The sequence below is a fragment of the Syngnathus floridae genome, chromosome 6 (assembly GCF_059516105.1).
Source record: "Syngnathus floridae isolate MCC-2025c chromosome 6, RoL_Sflo_1.0, whole genome shotgun sequence".
In the NCBI taxonomy this organism is placed as follows: Eukaryota; Metazoa; Chordata; class Actinopteri; order Syngnathiformes; family Syngnathidae; genus Syngnathus; species Syngnathus floridae.
The window spans coordinates 8,901,238-8,928,383 of NC_142418.1; the positions used below are offsets into that span (position 1 = coordinate 8,901,238).

General features: G+C 39.6%; 2 protein-coding genes across 3 annotated transcripts; one reads left to right on the forward strand and one right to left on the reverse strand.

The window, feature by feature from the left end:
* Nucleotides 1-1,835: 1,835 nt before the first annotated feature.
* mlycd (malonyl-CoA decarboxylase) lies at nucleotides 1,836-9,587 on the reverse strand. Its single transcript, XM_088379779.1, has 5 exons — nucleotides 8,985-9,587; nucleotides 7,204-7,316; nucleotides 6,924-7,080; nucleotides 6,486-6,638; nucleotides 1,836-4,445 (listed from the first exon to the last, which is right to left on the reverse strand). The coding sequence occupies exons 1-5, from the start codon at nucleotides 9,528-9,530 to the stop codon at nucleotides 3,900-3,902; spliced, it is 1,515 nt and encodes a 504-aa protein (XP_088235905.1). The 5' UTR covers nucleotides 9,531-9,587; the 3' UTR covers nucleotides 1,836-3,899.
* Nucleotides 9,588-10,435: 848 nt separating this feature from the next.
* On the forward strand, nucleotides 10,436-27,134 carry LOC148396400 (DNA topoisomerase I, mitochondrial). 2 transcript variants are annotated; one of them, XM_088379777.1, is made up of 20 exons: nucleotides 10,436-10,705; nucleotides 10,784-10,903; nucleotides 12,929-12,980; nucleotides 13,513-13,559; nucleotides 14,239-14,337; nucleotides 14,926-15,016; nucleotides 15,128-15,255; nucleotides 15,389-15,504; nucleotides 16,123-16,244; nucleotides 18,976-19,098; nucleotides 19,202-19,389; nucleotides 19,698-19,842; nucleotides 20,181-20,324; nucleotides 21,253-21,438; nucleotides 22,142-22,210; nucleotides 24,117-24,231; nucleotides 24,857-24,987; nucleotides 25,743-25,843; nucleotides 26,159-26,308; nucleotides 26,766-27,134. In XM_088379777.1, the coding sequence occupies exons 2-20, from the start codon at nucleotides 10,797-10,799 to the stop codon at nucleotides 26,866-26,868; spliced, it is 2,217 nt and encodes a 738-aa protein (XP_088235903.1). In that variant the 5' UTR covers nucleotides 10,436-10,705; nucleotides 10,784-10,796; the 3' UTR covers nucleotides 26,869-27,134. The 2 variants fall into 2 exon arrangements, with proteins under 2 accessions (XP_088235903.1, XP_088235902.1); XM_088379776.1 differs by having other exon boundaries at nucleotides 10,437-10,705; nucleotides 14,236-14,337.
* The last annotated feature ends 12 nt before the right edge of the window (nucleotides 27,135-27,146 follow it).

Genomic DNA, 27,146 nt, shown 5'->3' on the forward strand with positions numbered 1-27,146 from the left:
CTGACCCTCTATGACCATGTATAGTGAGGCATTTTTTAATGACCATGTATAGTGAGGCTTTTTAGAAAAAAAAAACACATAATGTAATGCTTTTATTTAATAATAATAATAAAAAAATGCCCTTGTATGGTAAAGCTTTAAAACAATGACCGTGTAAAGTAAGGCTTTTTACATTATACTTCAGTCCAATAAATGAATTTAGGACCTGCTTTATTTACGCTTTGAATAATGAATGTCTTACACAGCTGTATTTGAATGGATGTCATTCCTTCAGAGTCTACACACTTTAAACACAAAGGTCATGATTTATTTAAGGATTGTGTTTGTAAAACAGGCACAAACAAGTTGCTGCTTGCACAGTCAAACAGATTTGGCTGCTGGTAAAACAATAGCTATGCAGTACATCACATTGGCATAAGATAACCAGATATTGTACTCTCATTTCAAGTTATGTATTAATCCTGCAGAAGGTTGTCTCTCTTTGTTGCCAATATTACATTTGTCTGTTAACCTTTCCCCCCAATTTAATAATTCAAAATGATACAAGACATCAGGTCAGCTAATGATGACTAATTGGAATAGATGAAGAGGGGATACCATCAGCAATTCAAATGAGTTTGCAGCCTCCAACCAGATGTGGAAGCTTTGTCAATCTCCAACTCATTCATTTGAGGACTGAGAATGTGATAGAAGTGAAGTGAGAAAAATAACAGTATTGATGCATGAGAGAAGCACAATGGAAGCTCTCAGTCTACAGACATGAGAAATAAGTTGTAGAAAAAATAAGAGAACATATAAGTTGTGGACTCGTGATCAAACACCATATGAAGGAGTGGAACACCACTGCCCCCTATAGGTGATAATAAGCACGATAAAGATGGGTTAAATGGCTGAGAATGGAGTCTATTTGTCATAATTGCTCCCAAAGCATAGAAGGAACCCTTGGTTTAGAGGGAACATTGATTGGCATGGCTGTAGAGGCAAGGCAAGCAGAGTAGGATATAAGGAAGGCGGCAAATGGTGACAGTGCTGTGAGATGAGATGCATGACTGAGAGCAAGCGGCAGCATACCAATATGAATGATCACACTCAAATAAACGCCCTTTTTCTTTTACTAAATGACTCATACATACTGTACACTAGATTCAAGGTGCTGCCAATTGCTGGAAAGTTTTCCCTCCCAGCCCCGTCAAGTGAAAATGTAATTTTCTTTATCAAATACTGCAAGTGCTGCCATGAATACATATTTCAAACAGCACAAATGCAAAAGTCACAGTCATTAAATGGGCCCCAAGCCTAGCTGGCGAGAGTATAGGTTTTCTTAAATGTCAGGCATACTTTTTAAAATATGACATTCCCTAATAACTATTCAATTGATCTGAGTTTTTACAACAACACATCTGATACTTTTAAACTTAAAAGTGTGTGCAACCCTGAAAAGTCATTAATGAGCAACCAAGAAGTAGTTCTGTTGCATGGATGCTGGCTAAAGAAGAACAAGCTACCCACACAACCCAACCAAAGCTTAGCTGTCACCAACATTGTTTTGATTATTGCATCTGTGTTTTTATCAGCACACATCTCTTCAAAAGCCTGATAACAATCTTGATCATTTGAATCAGGGGTGTTGAAGGAGGGAAAAATACCATGGTAGATTCAACATGAACTGTATCAAAGAAGCTGCTTTAGTTTCTACAACCACAAAAGAAATTACATGAATTTCTAATTAACTCTACCTCCGTCACTGGGGTGTTACGGAATGTCAGACAAACGCCATAGAGGGGACACGAGTCACTGAAAAAGTGCAGTAATGAGATCAACCTAAAGACAGAAAGTGCACAAAGAGATTTTATTATTTTCACATATGCACATAGGTCAGCACATTGGCAAACACCGGTGTAGAAAGAACAGAAGGCAAGATGATTCTTGTTGGGATGTGAATTAGGATTTCGGCTTTCTTTTTTTATCTGCATTTTGTCTATTAACTAATATTGTTAAAATACCTCCAGTATCATTGCATTTGAGAGATGGGATGTATCGATAAATCAAATTTCAGTGCTGTAACCACTCACTGAACAAGCAATTTGTCTTCGTTCTCCTACAGGAAATGCCAGACTGACAAAAAAATAAAAAACTATTTAACTGTACAGCATTCAATAATATTTCAAAATGATGAATTACAGTTGATTTCCTCAAAAACTGCTTTACGATTATTTATTTAAAGAAGGAATTAAATATGGCACTGTTTTTTTTTTCCACAGTAACGCTACAGTTCACCAATGTGAGAACCTTTTTTATTTTTTAGAGCATCCACTCCACACGTGCATGGAGCACCGCGGGCGTTTGAAGAGACAAACAGGTCTCTCAAGGGCATCCTATAACCAACAGTCCTTTTTATGGTTCTTTGTTCTCCTCCCCCCTGCTTCACAATTGAACCCCATCAATCTAACCATTTACTTTAATTTTATTTCTCACTCCATTAGTTTCAGGACATAGAGCAGCACTGCGAGAGAAAAGGGTGGAGGAAAAGCACGGTAAGAAAAAAAGGAAAAAAAAGAGAAGAAAGTTTGGCTCCTTGGAGACATAAAATGTAATTTCACAGTCAACTTCCTGCGATGTATTATTTCACAACAATGGGGTGTGGGCCGATATGAGTCCTCCTTGGCACCTGCACAGAACTGTTAGAACAGCACCGATGGCTCTCTGGGGGAGCTCGGTACTGTGTGTGTCAGCAAAATTATCGAAAGAAAAAGGGGGGAAATACATCAAGCGGATCCTTCCTAACGCTTCAGGCGAGAAACTGGTGAACTACGAAGGTCACAATAGATCGTAAATATAATTAAAGTCATGTTCAATGTTTATTGTCACGGTCTGACATACTTTACTGCCCCACAAATGATTTATATGGATGGATTACGTCTATTAATTTCAAACATTTTTCTGAGTTTAACAGTGACAGGATAATAAAAGCCTCACTTGTTACCATAACATTTAGCACCCCTAACATCTGGGGTGGTCCAGAAGGTCCAAAAGTATTACTGTATTTTCCGGACAATAAGGCGCACCTAAAAACCTAAAATTTTCTCAAAAGCCGACAGGGCGCCTTATAGTCCGGTGCACCTTATATATGGACCAAATTCCTAAATTTAAACTGGCCCGAAGCATTGTGACATGAAATCAATCATAAGTGGCCCACTGAAGACTATGAATCATGAATCAAAAAGACCATGGATCATTATTTTGTGATTATAAAGTAACTTGTTGCATCTGAAGTTGAAATAAAAAAGATAAAATGGAGAATGATTTGATTTGGATTAAAAATCTGACATGATGCATTAATGGTGCACCTTATAGTCCGGTGCGCCTTACATAAGGACGAAGTTTTAAAATGGGCCATTCATTGAAGGTGCGCCTTATAGTCCGGTGCGCCTTATATTCCGGAAAATACGGTAATAGAAACATCTTTTGTTGGGGTTTTGGAGGATTTGAAGTTCATTTGTGGGAAAGTGAAGTACGTGAAGCATAACAGCAGGTGTTTTTAGACATTAAAACGATACTCTATGCGCTCCCTTATTGTTTTCTAAGAAAGTGCAACAAAGTGTACGGACCATTTATTCCAGTAGCTGCACAGCTTTGTTGCTCCTACTTAAACCATTACACTGTTATCCTGGAACACGCGAAATCGTATAAAGATGCAGGGTGCTTCATTAGCTGCAGTCTCTTCTCATCAACTACTAAGCCAACCAGATGCACACACCTAACCCATGAATGTACTTCAAATAACAAATGAGCCAACAAAATCAGTAGAGGATGCTCACCAAGCTGGCACTCAACCAAAAGCAGAATATTTTATCGTGCAGGTGTTACTCTGGAGTCATAAATGCACACGGTGTCTTTTTTCAGAGTTTACTGTTTTTCTGAAATTGCGACACCAATCCGAGAACTTGATCTGATGCCAAGATGACTTTATTCTGCAAGTAAAGAGCGCTGTTTTTTGACGTCTCATTCAAGAAGTAACGATAGTTCACCATAATGCCGCAGGAGTTGGACACGCCCTTTGGGCTCGTGTCTGCGTGCCAGTTGAGCCGCCACATGGTAGAGCCATTTTGAAGGTGGAAGTTGGCCACTGGGTTAAGTGCATAACCTCGCCTCTTCTCCCCGTAAAGATACCAGGCACAAAGTCGCATCAGGACAGGCTCCAGTAAACGCGAGAGACGTTCAGAGCGCATCCATTCACCAGTGGCTATTAACGTGCGAAGGGCATCTATGGCACTAGCGTCTGAGGATAGGTCAGTGATTTGCCTCATTTCCTCCCACTCCTGCTCAGAGAGGAGGTCCGAGGCACGTCCTTCTTTCCGGTACTGGCTCAGGAGGCCTTGAAGCCACAAGGAAAAGCCTGGAATGGGGGATAGGCTGGAAAACTGGGCCATGTGGGGAAACTCACTCTAGAGAGAGAGAAGAAAACAAAATATGAATACAACAATTGTGCAAAAAAACAACTCAATGTTTTCAAATGTGTGCATGATCCTGCTGCTGATGGTTACACAAACACACACACACAAATCCGCATTTACTTCCTCAACGGTCACTTGGATTCTCACCTTCAATTTTACTTCAAAAATGCTCCCCCTTATTTATTTGTACACTATCCAACTCTCACGCTTTGATTTAGCCTTCTTAGCCTTCTTCTAAAACCATCTTGGCAAGCTGGCATCTTGGCTGATAAGCAAGTTGATGTAACAGAGGTGATAAAAGCTTCAGATGAAAGAGCAAGCACCAGACAGCCCCCAGAGAGTTAACTTTGTCGTTGAGCTGTATAACTCTGCCGAGTTAGCCTTCCTTGCTATCATCTTCTAGATGGTTGCAGGCTTTCTTTTTATATCAGGATCATTTTTCACTTCTATTTCTTTCATAGTGTGTGATTCTTGGCAGTGCTGACAATGAAAGACGGCATTGCAAATAAGGCTAAAAAAAACTATAATACAGATAATGTATTTGAAGAAGGTGAAAACGCAATCCGAGCAGCAGGATATTTGGGAAAAGTTGTCACGTACGTGCTTAGTTGAAGGTTTTTCCCCACATTGGACCAGCAAAGTTTTGACAGAAGGAGATTTAAAAATAATTTTTAAAAATATAATTCACCATTACACTTAATTGAGTTCTCGTAATAAGTGGGAGCCTTGTGATTGTTTCAGAAAGCCGGTCTCCTTTTGGGCTAGTAAAAAACGGAGGCACCCAAAGTGATTTTATTTTTATTTAATTTGGTTAATATTATTTATCTCCCGCATTCGCCACCACCTTTTTGATAGTTTGAAGGCTTCACTGGATGTGCGGATGTGTAAAACCAGTGACTTAAGCACCAAATAACACCCACCACGTGTAGACTTACCATTTTGAAAAAAAAACCATGGAAATGACCAAATTGTCACTTATGAGGTTTCAGTCCAATGGCAGCAATATATTATTTTCAAAGAGGGGAAAATTGTTGGTTTTGTGCATTTTCTGCATGTGCAACTGATAATTATGTGGTCTTGGACAAGCCTTGGACAAACAGCTTTGTATTGTACTAAAGGGTAAAAAAAAAAAAAAAAAAAACACCTCCATTTGCAGTGCTTACTCTTCCATGTAAATTAAAATGCCAATAAATAAATTGCACCAGTCTCCTTGAACTAAAAACTAAAGTGCACTGCAAAGCTGGAAAACAGATTTTATGAGGGTGCATTACAAAGACGCATGTTCCCCATTTGTTGGGCATAGTGGCTTCTGATGGTCCATTCAATGTCCTAATCATTTCATAAGTGCTGGCAAGAGTCCGCGGACTCTTCTAGACTTATTATAAAAGATGGATGGGATTTAATTTCAGTGTCAATGTGGTAGCCACCGTTTTGTCTCTCTTCATTCATCAATCCCAGTTTGTAAACAAATGCTTGAATAGCAGGAGATTAATACTTTATGTAAGAGATTGAAAGAAAGACCATTAAACGTTTGAAGAACAACAAAACTCTTGTCAGGTAATTTTGCACACAAAAAAAAATATAGCGACATGGGCCGCACCTAAAGGCTACAGACCAAGTAGGTTAGGGTTAGGGTTCCAGTTTGGCATATTTGCTTACGTAGTGTATACAAAAGTCGAGAACGCGGAGAAGGAGAGCGCAGCTGAATCGTTGCAATCTTTGGGTTTATCTTTGCAAAGTTTTACTCATGTATGTATGAGGAAACTGGGACAGAATTTGATTTGATTTTCAGAAAACAAAGCTCTAAAGTCACTGCCAGACCTCCCAGTTTGATACCATTGGTATTACAGTGGCTTGCCTGTCAATGGCAGCTAATGAGTCCATTTGTACCATTCACCAAACTAATACTTTATAAAATTGCAGCTAAACTGCCATACCCATTTAGGAATGCATCATTCAGAACTGTGGATGATTCGTTTGGACAGAGCATTGACTTGCAGCATCTAATACCAACTACACAAATACACCCACCTGCAGTTCCCGCACCACCCGCTTGATGAGATAGTTTCCCAGCTCAACACCTTGTAGACCAGCTTGGGTGGAGGAGATGGAGTAGAAAATTGCTGCATTTACCTTGTTTACATCTTCTTCCAGGTCCAGGGCTGAAAATTCCCGAACAATACTCTAAAAAAAGAGGCCACAGTATGCTGTAAAATTCTGCACGTCACCAAGATGAATTAGAAACACCACAATGTGGTAAAAAAAAACAAAAACTCAGTCTTATGTTTTGTTTTAATACGGTTACAATACCTTAACTAGTATTATAAGAGATTAACTTAGTATGACAGAAAATGTATGAATCATTTTCTGAGTTAATATCATGAATTTAATGAATATATATCATGAATTTCCTATTTCCTTTACGGTATGAAAAATTGATAGGAATTCTCCAGATCCTTTCCTTCTAACCTGTATGTTATCTGAGATTTCATCGGTGAGGGCTACATGCAGCACGACCAGAGGCTCCCCAGGCATTGCGGCATGGGTGAAGGCGTAGCAACGACGGTAAGGCCCCACTCTGCGTTTCAGATCAGCCCAGTTCCTAACAGGGTGCACCGCCTCATACCTGACAGAAGATTTGTCATTATACTTTTCATTTCCCAAGTTGAGTTGCATGATTCAGGTGAAGACATTTGTTTATTATGGACTCTAAAAATGACAAATTGAAGAATCACATTTGCTGCCTTACTGGCTGATCTTTTGTAGGATCTCACAGGGTGACTGCCAAGTGATCCGCTCTAGTCGGAGTAGACCGACAGAGAACCACTCAGACAGCAAGCTCTTCAGGGTTCCATTCAGGTCCTAAGAAGGAGGATAGTGAGTCATTCCACACTTATGTAATACTTGAGATATCTTCTCAAAATGTCTACTGAAAAACAGGACAACCAAAAGAATGACAGCAGAGTGACTGAATACCAGATAAATCACATCCTTGTTAGAGCTGCGTGTTCCCCTCCCTTGATGTGTGTTTGCTTTTTGAGTCTTCTCACATGATGAGAAATGACGTTTCTGAGCTTGTAATATTTACACAGGAGCCTCTTCAATAAGCAGCTTGCCATTTGAAAGCAGGACTGATGCCCTTAAAAGATCAGATTTCATTTAAAAGCACTATCTTCCAAACACACAAACTACAAAGTTTATGAACCCAGACACTATATAGACAGCTCCATAGGAAGACTACAGGTTTGCGTTTCAGTTGTATCATTAGCAAGCTCTGCTCAGCTTCACTCATGCTGTGTGTGCTACAATAATATTGTGAGCATTAGAGCAAACATAACTACAGTAAGTTAAAAGGAAGTGTTCATCTAAATGACCACACCACTGACACCTTTACCCCAGTAAGATGGGTGCACAGATCCATCCCAGGATTCTTTCAGTAGGAGCAAAAAATAGCCAGCCTGACTTTTGTAACCCACACCACCCACTGATGTCACTATAACAGTAGACTGAGACAGCGGCAAGATTAGTTGGAATGTTAATTACTTGATGACCAATGCAAGTTGGGATTTGTCTAAAGATGGATTTACCCTCTTAAAATCTACAGACAGCACCAAGAGCAAAGCCATTAGCAGTCTAATAGAAGTGTGGAAATCGTTTTAAGAGTTACACACACAAAAAAGCATGGGTATTATTGGGATCCTATTAATCAGAAACTTCTAAACATTCATTTAAATGGCCAGATGGCTTGTGGCTAAAGTGTGGCTTTGAACTCTAGATAAGCTCGTGAGGGAATTCCATTTAATTATACTACAAGCAAGGGATGAAAATAAGAGCTGTAAAAATATTATATAAGCTACACTTAAATGTTCACAAAGTTTATGACGCGTAAAAAATACTAGTTGATGAAATTTAAACAACTCAAATAAGGCTGATTTACACTTTAACTTTATAATTTACTTTTAAGTAGGCAATCACTGTAATTATTGAGTTTGGCTTTGCTGGAGTTATTATTGCAATTGAACTGAAAACATACCTTTAAATTAATTGGCAATTCAACTACATGACATTTCACTGGGATGAGTTAACAGTAAATGATTCATAGCCTCTAATTACAATAAAAAAAATCTTGTGTATTTCTAATATCGCTATGCAGTTCAAAATCGTGGTGTTATGATAAACAACTCAGAAATCGGGGTGTTTTTCATCTGGCAAATTATTTGGGCATGCATGCTTGCAAAAAATAAAACTCCACAGGGAGAATAAAATGTAACTAGGGTAAAGGGCACTGTGGCAGTGCGTTCTGAAATGTGAACCATGTGAGTCGGCCTTGTTTGGGGGGTATGACGTCTCTGTGTGTTAACCGCCCACCACCAAAATGTTAGCCATGTGGGTGTGTAGAACTACATTGGAATACTAAGTTAAAAATCAACAAATAAATAGATAAAGCCTTTGGAGATATTGCAAAAATGCAATTTGTATATATTGAGTGTTGCGAGCTTCCGTAGAATATGTAAACAAACCAATGCTTACCCTTAAGTGCGGGCTCTCGCTACTTTTTGATGAAATAATTTCAATCACGTCGGCTCTAAGGTCAACCAGAAACTTCACTCCCCCTTCCACCCTGCTTATGTGGTTCAGAAGCTGCTTATATCGGGGTGTCAAGCTATATCGAAGTCTGTCCTCCACCTGCAAAATGGTCGCCAAGTCTCTGAGTTGGGTGTGTAGAAGCTTCCCAGCGAACTCCGAAACGCTTTTATGATCCACTCCAAATTCATGCGAGAGCTTCGCCAGAAAATTTAGTTTTTCTTCCTTGTCAAGACTTGTGTAGAAATGCATGAACTCCAAACTGTTGGCTTCTGGAGGAGGCGGAGATTTCTCTCTTGTTTCGTATGTCGGTAAAGGTGATACGACTCTTGCCAATATTTCCTCCATACCAGTAACGGCTCTACTTGATGGTGAAGACAACCAACGGCACTTGCCGAAGTCCAACAACCCCAAAGTAGCTTTTCGGACAGCCCAATGTCGCCAACACTTCAGACTGGAACGAAAAGCACACATTGCGGGTTGGGATAGCATTGCTGGGAGGGATCACGGGTTGTTTATGGACCCAAGCCTTGATCACGTAGACGGTAACTGTTTCCGGGTATCTTAAAGTGACAGTGTACCTAATTGTGAGGTTTTTCTTTAATAAACGTGCCTCCCTGAAATGGACCATAAGGGAGGGCTAGGTGACCCATTTTCCATTCACAAACTCTCACCGTGTATTTTTTGATCGGGAAAATAATGTTAGCTTGAATTTGTAATTTTACCAATGTGTTTTGTTGAAATCAGTGAATGACAACTCGCCAGCAGAACGTTCCCTTTCCACGGTAACGCCCTTTTCCAAGATTACGCCCTGGTCACGCAGTCTGCAGAGACCCGTCACCCCTCTCTCTTTTTCCTCAGCAATATGCCAATCAATGGTGCCTCTGATAAGAAAATGCGATGTGTATTGATGAAAGCTTTATTATGAACTCATAGTATTCTAGGGATTTATTCTCTCAACTGCCCCATCCATCCATCCATCCATCCATCCATCCATCCATCCATCCATCCATCCATCCATCCATCCATCCATCCATCCATCCATCCATCCATCCATCCATCCATCCATCCATCCATCCATCCATCCATCCATCCATCCATCCATCCATCCCACTTTACAAACTAGTTACTGCTGTATCAGATCAAGCGTACTGCGTCACCATCTTAATTAATGTCATGCAACCTGTCATCAGCCTGCCAAATTTAACAATTTTTAACAAGATTTTTTTTTATTCACATAAATTGTTATTGTCGAATGACGTCAGTTTGACTCACTCAGTGAAGTTGGGATCACATTTTCTTCTCGACTTTTCTTTTTCATGTTCACGGCCCACAGTTTCGCTCGCTGGTCGGAGGTCGGAAGACTCCGACTTCCCACCGTCATGGAATGCAGCACTCGTCCCTCGTTTTTTTCATAGTGATTGAATGACGTAAATTGTTTCTGGCTTTTTATCATATAGGCCTATTTTATGCTCTCGTGTTTTGAAAACGCTGGACGTTTCTTGCCCACAGTTGGAGACATAAAATTGTTTTGTACGAATACTGCATCATTTTATTCACTATTTGGAGGTAACCTGCAGCTTAATGGAATTGCAGCTGGATAGAATTGACGCGTTAATTGGCTAACACCTCGAAGTTTAGCCGAGTGCGACTGAGTGTACTAGCTGGTATGGTCATATCAAGACGTAAATCGTGGCGTTTTCTTGGCCTGTTGATTCATTATTTATATCATCTGTCTCTCATAGGAACTTGTGAGGGATGGGAAGAGAGAAGGACGCGAAAGAAGACAGGAAGACCAAACACAAAGTTACGAAACTGAACATGAGGCCAAACGGCAATGAGTTTGCTGAAGCTGGGGGCGACAGGTGAGTAGTCTTGACCACAAATACATACAATGAAAGACACATTTTTTTTATGATGCATACATTAACCTCGATGTTTAACAACAATTAAAAATAATGGGAGGGAAACTGGACACATCGTAAAAACTGCACATTGGAAAGTGAATACAAGTGAGGTAAATATGCAAGGTTCCATGCCACCCGAGTGCATGTTTATGGCGTTCGATTTGTGCCTAAAACTCGAACGTATCGTCATGACGTGTCATTTGACAAAGTATTGTTGCTAAGCGTCGCCTGACGATGTCGTCTCACTCAGCTTATGTTAAGAGACTGCGCAATCTGCCTGCACCCTCATTTACACACTGCACACTATCTTTACATTAAAACAAAGGGCTATATATGTGTACATTTGCAGTCTTTGTTACAGTGCACAATTTCTTATTCTTTAATGGAAGCAGTAATTATATTTTTCTTGCAATTTTGGGGGGCTCGCACTCTTCCTCTCACTCTCTCTTTTTTTTTTTTAAAATCCTATTTCTGTCTATGGTGGGGGAAACGTCCAAGTTGAATAACTACATGAGCGGGCAGGACCGCATAAACTAATATTTAAAATTTATTCAAGTATAAATTAAGTTAGTGTTACAGTACAGTTGCAGTGGGACATTTCCTCAGGGAGTGTCCCTCCGCGCACTGCGAAAGGTAAGCCGTGGCACCCAGTGTAACACATAGCAAAAGCGCTTGCAATGGCATTGTCTGGTGACACTTAACGACAGCACTTAAGCCAGTGGTGCTTAACCTTGTTGGAGGTACCGAACCCCACCAGTTTCATATGCGCATTCACCGAACCCCTCTTTAGTGAAAAATTCACCCCAAAAAATCTAATTCAAGACATTGATGTTTTTTACTGGTGCACAAAATGAGCCGTGCATGATCATCACCTTGTTCAAAGAACAAAACCAACACAATGCATGAACTCAACAAATTACATACCTGCAAATCAGTGTGCCTCTGCAGGACCAGTTCAGATATGCGTTATCACGAATTTACATGATAAATCAGGTGCGTTCGGATCTCCCCAGTGGAGGCTCTGCCGAACCCCTGAGACCGACGCACCGAACCCCTAGGGTTCGATAGAACCCAGATTAAGAACCACTGATTTAAGCATAGGCAGACAACAGGTAAAATCGCAGAGCGAGATGACAGAGTAGGCTACAACCAGAGAATCGCATTTCTGAAGAAATTGCGTGTGCAGGCTGAGAGGCTGAATAAAGACTTGTGGAATAATATTGAATGATGTTAAATGATATCCAGTACAATGACTGAGAATGAGCTGAGCATGTTGAATTTTGAATTGTTCTAATTTCTCCCCAAATATTTTTTGCTGGTCATTTTCATTGAGAAAATGTTTTTTTTTTATGCTTTTTGGTAAGTGTGAACAGGTTGAAGGGACAATATGAACAGTGTGACAGAGCGATTTGAATAGGTCAAAAAAAAATAGAATTAGTAGGTGTAAAACCCAATAAATCATTAACGTTGAATATTTTTGTTAGTATTTTTTAATTTTTTAATTCTGGATTTTTGGTATGTGAAAAATTTACTCCATGAGGGCATGCATTTGAAATTCAAATGATGAGAATCGGTCATATAACTGATTTTTATCGTATGAACTACAACCTTTTGAATTTTTCTTTTCTCAAAAGAATACAATAAAGGCGCCGGGGTCATAATTACAACCCAGTGTCTTGTTTCTCAAGCGTGAAAAGGTTAGACAAAGAAGAAACATGCAAGAGCTGCATGAAGAACCTCTTGCACGCTGCTTGACTAATTTGTGGCATTTTACTGCATTGTCTGACTAGAATATCAACCAGGTCAAGATACAAGCCTAACAACTGCTTTGGCTTTTTTTGTAAAGGACAAAGAGTCATTAAAGGGACCAATACGTCAACTTAAAGCAAGTTTTTAATCAGATGCTTCAGTTCCAACAACCTGTTTTTCATATTCTTGAATTCCCATCTCTTAAATGTCTCCTCTTTTTCGTATGACCTGCAGTGCAAAGTCAACCAAATCTACAGAGAAAACTCCTAATGGAAATATCAAGAAGGTAAAATCACCATTGCTCTCTTCTGTGGAACTCAAGGATTCTTTTTCATCATTATGAGGAAGCATGCTTATCAAGCTCAATGAACATTCAAAGTTAAACAGCTGCGGTTTTCTTAGAGGTACAAGTGTGTGCACCAGCTCTGATGCTATTTGACCTCCACTTAATTTTCTTTGTAATTACTAGAGTACATTTACACTAACCAGCTGCAATATTAAGTAGATCTACACAAGCCAATGCATTCTAATACTATCATTGAATTGCATTGCTCTCAAAGACAGCCTTGTCCGATACTGTTACTGACAAGGACTTGTCCCCATGGGTAACTATGGTTGAGAAGAAATCCCAAATTTAATTTTTTCAGACCAGCAAAAGGATAGACAGGGATAAACTAATGAGTCTCACCTGTCTCAACCTATTCATGTCTGAGTTGCCCTTTAGCAAAATACCCAGATTAGCATACATCCCATGTCAATCAGCTCATGTAGCAAGTGTGTTTTATCGGTCTGCTGAGCTTTGATTTGTCTCCCTACAGATAAAAGCGCCAAAAACTGAGAAGCTGGAATCACCAAGCAATTTCAGGTAGAAATGAAATTTTAACGCCAGTGTTTCTTTAAGGCCCAGATAATATCTGACAAGCCATGCTGAAATGATTGAACCTAAAATCTCTTTTTTTTCCCCCCATTCCTGGTTCATGTCTTTCATTATGATATTCAAACAACTTGCACAAAATCCATCCACATTTTATAGCATGATTAATGTTTTCCCACGGAAATAATTATACCTGTATTAAGAGTGACATTTCAAAGACAGAATCGACTTATAAAACATTATTCGTATTTGTGGCTTCACATGTTTCTGTCCAATGGTTTAGGTAATAATTGAGCGAGCTCACACAGGGGGTAAGTTATGGTTACAATGAATGATTTGGTAATAAACATAAATTTTGGTAGAAATAAGAAAATGTGGGTATTGTCACAATACTACATTTTTTACTCCTGTACTCTTCCTGCATATAGTCCCTTGATGCTGAGACGGAAATGATGCTATGGCAAAAATCTAAAAGTACGATTGAAACACACTTGTTTTCGCTCCCATTTTTTTGTGTGCTGGACGAAAAAAATTCCAACATACCCAAAAGGCCATTCCCTTTAAATATTCTTTACACATCTGTCTAAATGTGTTTGTGATCATTTCCCCTTTGTCTAGGATCAGACTCTAAATGGATGGTGTTTGTGTGCATGCATGTTTGTATTAGTAGTGAGCCCGATGATGGTAACTTCACTACAAAGAAGAAAGGAGTGAAAAGAAGAAGAACCAAGGCTGAACCTGCAGATGTTCCCACCAGTGAAGCACTAAAGTAAGTCAGAGTCTGCAGCAATCTAAGGTGTTGAGTATCCTATAAAAGAAAGCACTGACTGACCTACTACTAAGACAGACTTGCCAAGTTTTTTTCTAATAAAGTACAGTATCATGGCAATTGGTCTATAAAATGGAACTACGTGTGTCACCTTTCTATTGGAATATTAACCAGTGCTGCACTACATTTAGGACAAAATTTGACACCACTGTTGAACGGTTGGCAGAATTTTCATTTTTGTGCTACAGTAGGATTGTAATGGTACAAGTGGAAAACTAAAAAACGAAATGGATTGCAATGGAGCGTGGGGTGATACAGAGCTTTGTGAGCTGTGCTTTCTTCCAGTGATGCAATATGTTAACTGTTGCAGTGTTTCTCAGTTGAGTCCTGGGAATGAAAGCAGGTTTATGGCAAGGATGTTTTTTGACAGGATTAGACCATTCAAGCTAAGCAAGCCAAATTATATACAGGACATTGCCGATTGTATTTTTTTTCCCTTACAGGAATTCCTCAACTAAAAGGTATACCGTGATGTCTGCTGAATTGCACTGCCTCATTGTAAAATCATTTGATATTCTGTTTGTGTAGAAACGGCGGCAAACATAAAAAACGGCATCATTCAGAGGAAGAAAGCGATGGAGAACCTCTGAAAAAGCATGCTAAGAAAAAACCTAAAACGGTAAACCTGTCTCCTCGGCTTGATCTGTCACCAACAGTAATGTGTGAGTTATAAGATTGGTCAGTGCTGGAGCGTATTGAATTCACCTTTGAAATGTACTTTTCCGTACAGGATGTGAAGATAGAGGAAGGAGAGCAGCCGGTTTCCAAAAAGTCTAAGAAGACAAAGGAGGAGATTAAAGAAGCAAGAGAATTGAAGATTCGACAGAAGGAAGAGGAGGAACAGAAGCGCTGGCGATGGTTTGGAGATGCTGCTTTTCAACCTGTCCTCATGTTTCTCTCGCTCTTGGGCTCGCTTGCTCTCCCTCACACATGCGCACACACACTTGGGCAATTAGAATTGTCAAATATATCCTCATATCACATCCATCAGGTGGGAAGAAGAGAAGTATGAAGCTGGGGTGAAATGGAGGTTTCTGGAACACAAAGGGCCTTATTTTCCACCTGACTACCAGCCCCTACCAGACAACGTTCACTTCTACTACAAAGGTAAGCGATCTGCCCAAGAGAATGTGCAAACATTTACCCAGGAAGAATCTCTCCTCTAAAAGTAATCAAACATTGTTGAAAAAAACACAGGCTCCAATGTGTAACATTGCTGTTTTGTTCAGTTCGTTAAAACAATGTCTTCAGGAAACGTTTCAGTGATCTGCATTGACCCTCAATCAGATAATCTTGTGATATTGTCTTGACCATTTGCATAATTTACAGTTCCGTTCGGCTACCCTGATTTCATTCACTTTTTGTTTACCTCATAAGCTCGCTTACACTGTATATTTCGACTTTTGAAGACATTTTGAGAATTTTTCAAACTAAAACACCATATGACTGATAAATATGCAAGAAGTTGCATCACTGTCAATACAAAAACAATGATTGTTTTTACTAAAGGCCTGTTACACAAGGGGTGTAAGGGCGAAAAAAATACGATTTTAAAGAGGAGTCAATTGAATTGTTCCACTTCCAAGTATATAGATGTGTATTGGTTTGTGTTTTTGCTGAAGAACGATATCTTAAAAGAAATGCTGCATTCGACCCGGCTAATGCTACCTTACCATTAAATAGAAACAAATCATTTTGCTTTATTTTGTTTGTGGTTGTGCTCAGGTGAGCCAGTGAAGCTGAGCCTGGCAGCTGAGGAGGTGGCTGTGTTTTTTGCTCAGATGTTAGATCATGAATACACTACAAAAAAGGTTTTTCGGGAGAACTTCTTCAAATCTTGGAGACGGGTAAATATAAACTTGGGATTAAAAATGAATTCTCCACAATATGAACAACCCTGACAGTATATTTTGTACTGCTATCTTGTAATTCTTATATTTGATTGAGTCTAAATGTTCTTGAATCTAGTTTTGTCTCCCCTTTTAAGATGCTTAAAAATACTCTTTGGAATTATAAAAACTTAAAATGTGCATGACACTCCATATATGTTGAATTTACCTATATCTGGTGAATCTATTTTACTGTCATTCTAAAAAAAAAAAAAAAAAAAAATTGTGTCCCTCTAAATTCTACACACACCACCCCATAATAGAAACAGAAAAACATTTTAAAACTTTTCTGAGAATAAAAAGGTAATCACCTGGTACAGACATTTGCCTTAGTCAATCTATTATTCCTGCACATATGACAGCAATGACACTTTGGAAAAATATGTCTCAAGCTTTGGCAAAGCCTGATTGGTGGATTTCTGCAGAAATGGCTCCTATTCTGGTTACTTCTTGGTTTCTACAGAGAAACGCTGCCTAGAGCTTTGACAGACTAACCATTGGCTCCCCCCACACACACACACGCCAGCACGCACACATGCACACGCACACACGCACACCCACGCACACACACACAAAATTTCCTCGCTAAAGACCTTTTTCCCCTAATTGTTAAGTATAGAGAGAAAATAAGCTCTAGGAAGAGTCCTGGTAGTTCCACACTTATTATTTGAATAAATGATGGAGGCCACTGTGCTCAATGGGAAGTTCAAAGCAGCCGAAATCTTTCTCGACCCTTATCCAAACAACTAACTCAAGACAATCTTGTCTTGAAAGTCAAGGCTTCAACTTCATGTTTGGTTTGTCCAGTGACTTTGATATGCACTGTCAATTTGATTACTCTTTATTAACCGGTGTCTGCCAATCCAAACAAAAAAGTCCATTTCCCGTCTCTGATCTGAGAACTCCAATTACGCTTGTAGAAACAGCTCGAGGAATATGAATGGATATGAGTGAGCTCCAAAGGCTACAAACTGTTTTCTTCTACCGAAAAAAGAGTTTTTAAGATTTCAAGAAAACTTTTCATGTTGGTATTATTGGATGGGGTTTAGAGTTTTAATGGGGAAACTAATGCATTCATTCATTTTAGAGCAAGGCTGTAAACATACAAAATGGAAACAGGACAACACACCGAATACTTTTAAGATGTACAGTTCTTTTCCCATGTCTGGTGACATGAATCTTGCAAGTACGATTTAACTGCCTTACCGGTACATTGACAAATGTTGATAAAACCTGCATGTTTTCCAGGTTTGCGTAAAATGTGACTTATGTTTTCTAAATATTGAAATGATGTGCAAGTAAGACTACCACCATTGACACTGCTGTCAGTCAGAGGTGTCTTTTGTGGAGGGGAAATGATGCGCCAAGCATGGGGGCATATCATGCAGAATTAATTTTGCACTGCTTAGTGCTCAATGCACTTGAAAATATAATTTGTAGCAATGCATTGATATGCTAATCCATACAAGTAGCTTCTCTGCATATGAACAAATCCAATTAAACTGTTATATTAGAGGCGGAAAAAACTCTTCTCGCTCGACTGCCCTCAGTGCCCACCTCCTGTCGTTTGTCAGTCATGCTTAGATACGCTGACTGACTGGATGTCCATACAGCCACCGTGTTTTTCCAAGTGTACACTGTTAAATATGTTACTCGACACTTGAGGTTTTGCATTTTTAAACTCCTTTGACATCAGAGAGCCTGCATTGGTGGAAATTGACGACAAAGATGATTAACTCATTAAAGTACTCTTCAGTGTTTGTCACTAATTTGGGGCAAGCCATTTGCTATGCAGTAGTTGCTGTGTACTTTCCCACCTTTATATGGTACAGAAATCTCCTTCCATATAGTCTAGTTGGTACAGCACAAACAGTTAACAAGTGCAGGTTGAAAAATAAGTCTGATTTGTTTTGGTAGCTTGGTTCTATCTTCTCCTTAGGTATTAATGGTATGTCCTGGTGTAACATGTTTCATTAGGTTGCAATTGCGTGACTAACTTGGAAAAGCACTTGAGTCCATTGCATAATGTGCTTTTGACTTAATACATTTTTTGTCCTTTAATTTCTCTTCAAAGAAAATGATCAAGTCAAAAATGTACTTTAATGTGTAACGTACATGTTCTATGCTGTCGACTGAAAATGACATCACTATTACTCAGGGCTGAGGTAACAACCAACTACGGCGCTTTTTAGATATGTGGACTGAGTCCAAAGTTTTATATATTTTTCTGGGTTTGACATTTTGATGATAATAAAAGTCCCACACGTTGCCATGACATTTTTTCAACCCTAGCATCTTAGCTAATCAAGAGTATCCACCGAAAGCAAGCGTTTATTGATGCCAAGTTATAGCAGTCTCTTTTAAGAGGAAAATCTTTTGTGCAAAAAGCTCAGCTCAACTGCCTAACATGCAGATGCGCCAGCCTACATATTCTTTAATATTGCATTATATTATATAACATTACAGTGTCACAAATGCTGCATGTTTCAAGGAAGTGTCAAAGATGGCTCTAGACACAGTTCCAATGTAATTGTTTTTGTGTTGAAATGATAATGACAACAAATCAATAAACCAGAGTGAGGCCATGCAACAATAATGTCGTGTCAAACCTTTTTGCACTCAATCTTGTTTATTTTCCCCCATGCCCTTGTAACAGACTTCTCTGTAACAAACCTTTCACCTGTTGTAGGAGATGACGCATGAGGAGCAGTTGTTGATTCAAGACCTTGACAAATGTGATTTTGGAGAGATTCATGCAATGCATAAAGCCAAGGTAGAGGAAAAGCGAAACTCAAGCAAGGAAGAAAAACTGGTAAGATTACGTTGTAATATGTGAGAGCATCGGGTGGACGTGTCGGTATTAAGTGTTTATGCCATAGTTTCTATCAGTTGGGTTTTGGGTGCGTGTTGTGCAGGTTTTGAAAGAGGCCAATCAGAAGATAGTGGAGGAGTTTGGCTACTGTACGCTGGACCATCACAGAGAGCGTATTGGCAACTTTAAGATTGAACCGCCAGGGCTGTTCAGAGGTAGAGGCGAGCATCCCAAACAAGGCAAGCTGAAGAAAAGGATCCAGCCTGAAGATGTCATAATCAACTGCAGCAGGTGAGAGAGAGGCCAAGGTTGTCCATGTGTGATATTAATTTGATGTAAATGCGAAGAACGACTTGACAAAAAGCTTAGTGATTGTAGTCGACACCCAAATTGAAGCTTTGTAAATCTGAATGTCAGTCCCCGAGCTGTCCCATTCCCTTCTGAAAATCAAGCTCTTTTCTAAATCTGCTAACGCAAAGAGGTGAAGTATGATAATTTCTGGCAGATTTGAAAATATAGAGCATGTACATCTGAGAGGTTGCTTGCAAAACATTACGCTTGGTGTACTTTGTGATTCTTTCTTGCTCCGTTTGCCTCAGAGAATCCTGCATCCCTGTACCTCCTGCCGGCCATCACTGGAAGGAAGTCCGCCATGACAACACTGTGACATGGTTGGCCAGTTGGACAGAAAACATCCAGGGGAGCATTAAATATGTCATGCTGAATGCCAACTCCAAACTCAAAGTCAGTCTGGGAAAATCTTGTTTTTGTGTAACAGACATGAACAACACGCATTATGTTCTAAGACTTAGACTCAACTTTATTTATCCCTTAGAAGTACTCCCTCGAGAAATTCCGATTCCAGTAGCAAATACCGAAAAACAGAACAAAACAGAATAGTGCACGTGTAATAGAGTCGAGCAATAAATCAATCGAGCATTGAGTAATAAAGTACTGTAGATTTTGTTAGTAAATGAACTGTTTGCAGTTGTTTCTTTGTTTTGTTTAGATATCTGTTTGTCTTTTTGACTCTTTACCAACATTGGTTGTCTACACTTTTGCATTACTTTCTTGGATTGCAGGGTGAAAAGGACTGGGAGAAATATGAGGTTGCTCGCAAACTTAAGCAGCATGTGGATGGCATCCGTGAACAGTACCTTATTGATATGAAGTCCAAAGAGATGCGTATTCGACAGAGAGCTGTGGCCCTCTACTTCATTGATAAGGTCTGATTATGTATGAATCAATTAATGCAAATATCAAGTTCTCCATTATTACACACCGTTAAGATGAACTTCTCACACGGGCCCTTCTTAACACTTGGGTCTAATTGGAAGAGACATGAGCATATGGAAAAATCCATCTCTGTGTGTCTGGATAACCTTTTCTGCCTTCTCACGTACAATACAATGCCTTTTGCAAGGACAATATTTGATTGTATGTAAACTGTCTTTCCTCCTGGGTTTCCATCTCCTACTTTTTCCCTATTGGCTTTTTGGAAGTTTTGTTTCCTGCCCACCGGATGCAGTTTAGGCAATTTGTACATACTACTGGTGTATTTACAATTGCCATATCAAAGATAATAAATATTTTGGCATTTCCAAATGCTTCATATTTTGGACAGGTAAGGAGTGTAAACCTCAAATAGTGTGTTGGTCTTGTAAATGTGTTAAAGGGGAAGTCAAGTCACAAATTTTCTTGACAATAGAATGTGCTGTGCGCCCCCCACTAGTCTAAAAATGCATTCTGATGAACATTTCTTCAGTGGAATATGAAGTAACCTGTTTTGACTTAATTACGACACCCATGGGGACAAGCGGTACGGATAATGGATGGATGGATGGTTGGAGGAAAAAAAAGTCAAACTGCCTAAGGGCTCATGTAGTGACCCATCATGCCGCACCTGTGTTCTGGGTTTGGTCATGTGACATTCGCAAGCCTTTAGGCACTCTGATGTCGATTTCAGTTGACAGCGAGTCACAAAATGGCCACACCACTAAAGCAAAGAAAAAAAAGTATGACTTGATTTCCCTGTAAAGCTCTGCATGTTGTTGGTTTTACTGGCAAACGCTTGTTCTGAATGTTTGTACTGAAGATGAAAGCATCCCTACTGTGGATTTGATATTGATCTCTTCATCTTTTGACCTGGAAAAGCTGGCGCTGAGAGCTGGTAATGAAAAGGAGGAGGGAGAGACGGCAGACACAGTGGGCTGCTGTTCACTACGTGTTGAGCACATCACACTCCATAAGCAGCTGGATGGCAACGAATGTGTAGTGGAATTTGATTTCCTGGGTAAAGATTCCATTCGCTATTACAACAAGGTCCCAGTCATCAGTAAGGTAAAGGAACAAAAGTCTTCTTCACAACGTGTATACATACAATACATACACACGTGTACACGCACTCACGCACATGCAAACTTTCTGATTTGTGACCAGGAAAAGAACAGTGTGAAGAAAAAAGATTTATCGTCTTGGTGTTCACAAGCATCTTGCAACTTTTGCTTGCTTGCTGTTTTTTGTCTGATGAAAAGTACATCTCTGTTTTTCAGAAATTTGTGAGGGTTTTATTTTGTGTGCATGTTTTTTCCCCGCCCATACATTTAAACAGGCTAATGGACCCTCAAGTATCTTTGTATGCTTGGCAATCTGACATTTCTTTTCCTGTATCTGGTTTTCTCTGTGCGCGTGAAATGAAACGAGCGCGTACAAAAGCAATATACTCGACAGGATGACTTGGTTTCCTGCCAAATAGCGAACCTCATTCTCAGGAAATGTGAGATTGCTAAATGTCACTCTGAATTTTAAACATTTCTATTTGTGAAACCAGTGAGTCAGAAATGCACAGGATGGTATTCCTCTGGTATGCCTTATCTATGCATTTAAAATTGAAGGGTAATGTCATGCAGCACAAGCTGGGAGCTCAGATGACCCTGCGTTTTAATTTGGGAGGTTGTCTTGGCACACAAGCTGCAAATTGGAGAATCGTATCATTATGCAACTGTTGACATAAAAATTTATAAAACTGTTTTTCCTTTGCCAGGCATTTAAGAATCTTAAGATTTTCATGGAAAACAAGGACCCTGGCGATGAGCTCTTTGACCGCCTCACTGTGAGTGTCCCGAGTTTCCTTTCTGTCCCTCTTTCAAGTTTTTGTAATTTATAGAACAACTTTAATTGAAAGAACTCAAGACTCCATTGAATTGAAAATAAATGTATTTGTTATAGATATATAAATATACATATAAAAGTGATATTTATATGAAGAAATTATATATATATATATATATATATATATATAATTTCTTCATATAAATATCACTTTTCAGTCTGTCATAGAGTTGCTGGCAACAGATTTCAACGGTTCCTCCACCGTTAGGACACAGAGCTTGTCAGGGTTAGTCATTTGTCATATAAAAGCATAACCCAGGCTAACAGATTGTCTTGACTGCGAGGCCAGGGATCTCCCATTTAGTATTAATTCTTGTAGTGCTGACAACCCGCTGACAGGTGACCCTGTGTTAAGTGCTTGGACTGTTGCGGAGCACATTAGTTTCTGTAGCGCAACAGAGCCGGAGGTGAGAGCAGATACAACAGTTGACATTTTGTAGCAAAATACGTAGTTAAATGAAGCTGAAAGAAAATCAATTAGATAGGCTCAAGAGGGTCTGCCAGCCCGCTACCTCTATCTTGTGGAAAAGGAAAAAGACAAGACAGGATTAGATAGGGGACAATTGGCAGCAAAAGTGCACTGCTTATGTTGTGTAGCCTTCGGCCTGTTCGAAAATGTCAAGTTGTGTTGGAGGTGGCAAGGTAATGGCTGCTTTGGGCAGATTGTTTGATTGACACGCCGAAAGGTCAGGTCACGCAAAAAGCGGACAGTGAGGGGAGTGGAGGAGTAAGAAATGTTATATGATGGCCGGACTAAAAGAGGAATGGGAGAAGGGATGTCGAAGGGTCAAGAGCAGCCCAAAATCCGACTGACTGTTTATTACTTGAAGTCGTAACAGTGACTAGATTGGGGTTAGTATGGTAAGATTACTCTCAACTGCATGTAAATATGAAATGCAGCTGCTGCTAGAATTTCCCTTTACTTCAATCTATGGCCACGTTACCAACATAAGTATATTGAAAGGGGTTTGTGCTGATTTAGAAAATGCTTCCATCAAGCTGATTTGAAACTCTTCATACCCTTATGAGGGACGCTGGCGTGCTTATGCAGTCTTTGACTTTCACCACCAGCCCAAACGTGTAGTGAGTTCCAATTGACGCACACACACACACACGTCAAACAACTCAAAATGACTACGCTGACTTCAATCAAGATGTTTGCTTTGACCTATGTCTATAGTGGCCGTCATTAAATATTTCCTATTACATTATATGCAATAAGGATGGATTTGCCAGCAGCACGTTAGAGATTCTCAAAACCTTCATTAGCATGGCCACTGATGAGTTGGCTCCCTCATTAGTAAGGTAGAAGCTGCAGTAGCCGTGTGCCGGTGTCCTTCATCATGTGAATGCACATGTATGTTTACATGTCCATTCACAGGCATGGTCGATTTAATAGGCTCACATTCATCCAAAAGTGTGGCCTCAGAAAGCCGGGTGCTGGACCCGCTTTGATTAAACCAAGCTTCATCATTATTGCAATCTTCATCTGAATAATTTATTCTTTTGCCAGACCTGTAATGACCCACAAGTGAATGTTAGCACGGGGGCATTGCAGCCTTTCATCCCTGCTGCGGTGTTGAGGCTCCAGCCAATGGCTGGCTGCTGCCTATAACACGTCAAACTTGTTATGATACCACCACACTGCCAGAGGGTGGAAGGTCTTCTGAACTTTTTTTAAATGAAATACTATGACTGGGTTCAGAATAGACATGGGTTCTAAATACCACAGTGCCACCCAGTGGTAGTAAAGAGATATTCCATTTGTATAATGACCTTACGTACCTTTTAGTCAGATGGGATATTTGAGCTGTCTCTTGTTTCTGTTTTATTTCTCCCCATGACAGACCACAATGTTAAATAAGCATCTGAGTTCCCTCATGCCAGGTCTGACTGCAAAGGTTTTCAGGACATACAATGCCTCGACCACTCTGCAGCAGCAACTGAAAGAACTCACAAATGGTAATCAAAGATGTTCTAAACACATATAAACCTAACCAATATATTTGTTTTTCTCTGAGTTGGTACCAGCACCCTGTTGGTACATTTTGTGTCAATTATTCACAAATGGCATGATTATTACATCTTGCTTAAAAGTCATAAATACATTACATACAAAATACTATTTTATTCATACGCTGGTTTCAATTTAAATTCAAATGTGATCATGGATACGCATTTACCTACTAGTCCATGTGACAGTTTATATTCTAAAGAACACTGATGTCACTCCGCCTTTCCATTTTGACAGCTTGACCTTCACAGTTTACCATTCAGATACTTATTAGTGGGTTGAATCCTTTTGCGTGATATATAGCCTCCCACTTTATACTTTGACCTAAGTCATAGTTTCCTCAAGACGGGCTATCTGTAATCTTACTTAAGTACGACTACTCTACCCACCACGGTAGAAGAGATCTAGTCGATTTCAGTGCTGTGAAATTCTGAATGCTTGTATGATTTTTGTGAGCAGATAGTTGAGCTGGTGGTAATTAAACCAGCAGTCCCCCAATTAGATTGCAGTGAATGACAGTGATACTCATCACAATTGTCTAAATGCAAATTATTATTCCATCACCCTCCACAGACTCAATGGTCAATGATGCAGAGAAACTTCTCGGCTACAACAGAGCGAACAGAGCGGTTGCAATCCTCTGTAACCATCAGCGGGCACCGCCAAAGACCTTTGAACAGTCTATGGCAAACCTTCAGGCCAAGGTAAGTTTTTTTGTACAAATGTACTAGTTTATGGCCTATTTATAGGGTGGAGGCAATATTTTCTGTTACCGTTGTTACTGTACAATTCTTTGTCACGAGTGGCATTTCACTGTATAATTTTTTTTTATTTTAATTTTCAGACAGGTCAACTATTTTTTTTTTGTTAAATGAATATAATTACTGCATATTTAAACTGGCAGTATATGAATTGTCACAAAAATACATTTCAAATACAAACATGTGAAGCATAGAGGGTGACACAAGAGTGGGTTTTCATTTGCGCCCCACTCCCAATACAAAAAATCATGTGCTGTCTTGGTGGAAAAAGACTCCTGCCCCATGTACTATTTTGGAGGTCAGCTACATAAAAAAATAAATCATTCTCCGAGCCCCCCGCCCCTACTGGATAATCCTGCTCCCTCGAAATTTTCATTCTGTACGGTCCAGATCCCTGTATTAAAGGGAAAGTTGACTCCTGTGTTGTGGGAATCCCTCAGGATTTCCCAAAAATGTCAGCCTCTAGCAAAGCTTGTGGCTGCATCATAATGACAACACTCCTGCTCACAAGGCCCTGAGCATCTCACAGTTCCTGGCTGAGAACATTGCTGAAGCAAACTTCCTACTCACCTGACCTGGCTCTATGGAATTGTTAGACTCCAAGTTCAAGGGCAGAGCAGTTTGGATTTGAAATGTGACTTTTGTGACACCAGTTCTGGAACTTTGCTGACCCATTGTGTATCACAACTGTCTTTCAGATTACTTCAAGAAAAGAGCAACTGGCACTTGCCAAGACGGAGCTGGAGCAAGCTAAGAAGGATGCAAAGGTTAAAGGCAGCTCAGACCCCAAGCTGCAGATGTATGTATTGCACTTAAAAAGAGACCGCTTTACTGGGTTACCAGGATGGGTTTAAGAAAAAATAAATAAGAGGTAGTTTTTCTTTTTTTTGTGACTACCCAAGCAGGAATATATGAGGGTCCAGTATATTTTAGTACTTCATATCACCTCGTTGAGTTTTTCATTGCCATAATCAGCCAACTTGGCCTGCTCCCCATCGTTCAATAGCTCATTAACAAAACTTTTGTGATAATTATTTTAAGATTTTTCTGATCAGCGGTAGAATTCCTGAAAATGAAGTATTATTGTGATTTGTCTCTGATCCATAATACTCAGACTGGTGGAGAAGAAGAAAGCAGCTGTGAAGCGCTGTTCGGAGAGTCTTCTGAAGCTGGAAGTCCAGGCCACCGATCGAGAGGAGAACAAGCAGATTGCACTGGGTACCTCCAAGCTTAACTATCTGGATCCACGCATCAGTGTGGCCTGGTGAGTGCATGAGGCAACCATTCAAATTGATAGCGAGATGGCAAAACTACATTGGGACACCTTACAATCGACAGTGCCTGCAAGAGCCAATTATTGTAAGAGCCAAAGTTATGTGACAATTTTTATTATTGCTCATTTGTTATTTCACCTTAAACTGGCAATGATTATAGTTAATGTATCCAGTCAAACATCTGAACTAGTAAATAGCAGTTGTTAATGAGGCAGAAAGTGTGTCCTAGCTGTAAATGAATAGGATAAACTGATTTAATTGTATAACACACCATGTCAAGTTGCTTCTATTACGCTTCTGTGAAACGATTATTGAAGGATGGCAGTAATGAATGCTTTTCAGATTGTCTAGATTTTGAGGCAAAGGCATGTTGCACTTCAAACCCAATTTGTTCATATTGAATTTGGTGAAAGTAATCTGATTATGTATTTTTTGTACTTGTTTCAGGTGCAAAAGAATGGGGGTGCCAATTGAAAAAATCTACAATAAGACCCAGAGGGACAAGTTTGCCTGGGCAATTGACATGACAGAGACAAACTTTGAGTTCTGAATATTTACTTGGACAATTTTATTTGCGCAAATGAAATTAAGGGACCTCTGTCGTTAACGTTCAGTAGTTTAGCGTTACATTCATATGTTCTCTGGCTGATTTTTTTTTTTTTCTCTCTCCATGCAGTGTTGTGACATGACCAATGACTGCTTGATGTTTTGACAGGTTTGCTTTGTTTGGCACTTTATTCATTAGATTACTGTAGTGTTATGTTTGTACAGTTTTGTTTGCATTCATCTGAATAAAGGTTCCTATTGTGCATTTAAGTGCCAAGTGTG

Excerpts from the sequence above, each read along its gene's own strand:
- mlycd (XM_088379779.1), bottom strand. The coding sequence starts at position 9,530 with ATGCTATCCCAACCCGCAATGTGTGCTTTTCGTTCCAGTCTGAAGTGT. Across the intron at positions 7,081-7,203 it reads ATCCTACAAAAGATCAGCCA|GTATGAGGCGGTGCACCCTG; the intron begins GTAAGGCAGCAA and ends ATCTTCTGTCAG. Across the intron at positions 6,639-6,923 it reads AAATCTCAGATAACATACAG|AGTATTGTTCGGGAATTTTC; the intron begins GTTAGAAGGAAA and ends CTCTTTTTTTAG.
- LOC148396400 (XM_088379776.1), top strand. The coding sequence starts at position 10,797 with ATGGGAAGAGAGAAGGACGCGAAAGAAGACAGGAAGACCAAACACAAA. Across the intron at positions 12,981-13,512 it reads CTAATGGAAATATCAAGAAG|ATAAAAGCGCCAAAAACTGA; the intron begins GTAAAATCACCA and ends GTCTCCCTACAG. Across the intron at positions 24,988-25,742 it reads TGGCAAACCTTCAGGCCAAG|ATTACTTCAAGAAAAGAGCA; the intron begins GTAAGTTTTTTT and ends ACTGTCTTTCAG.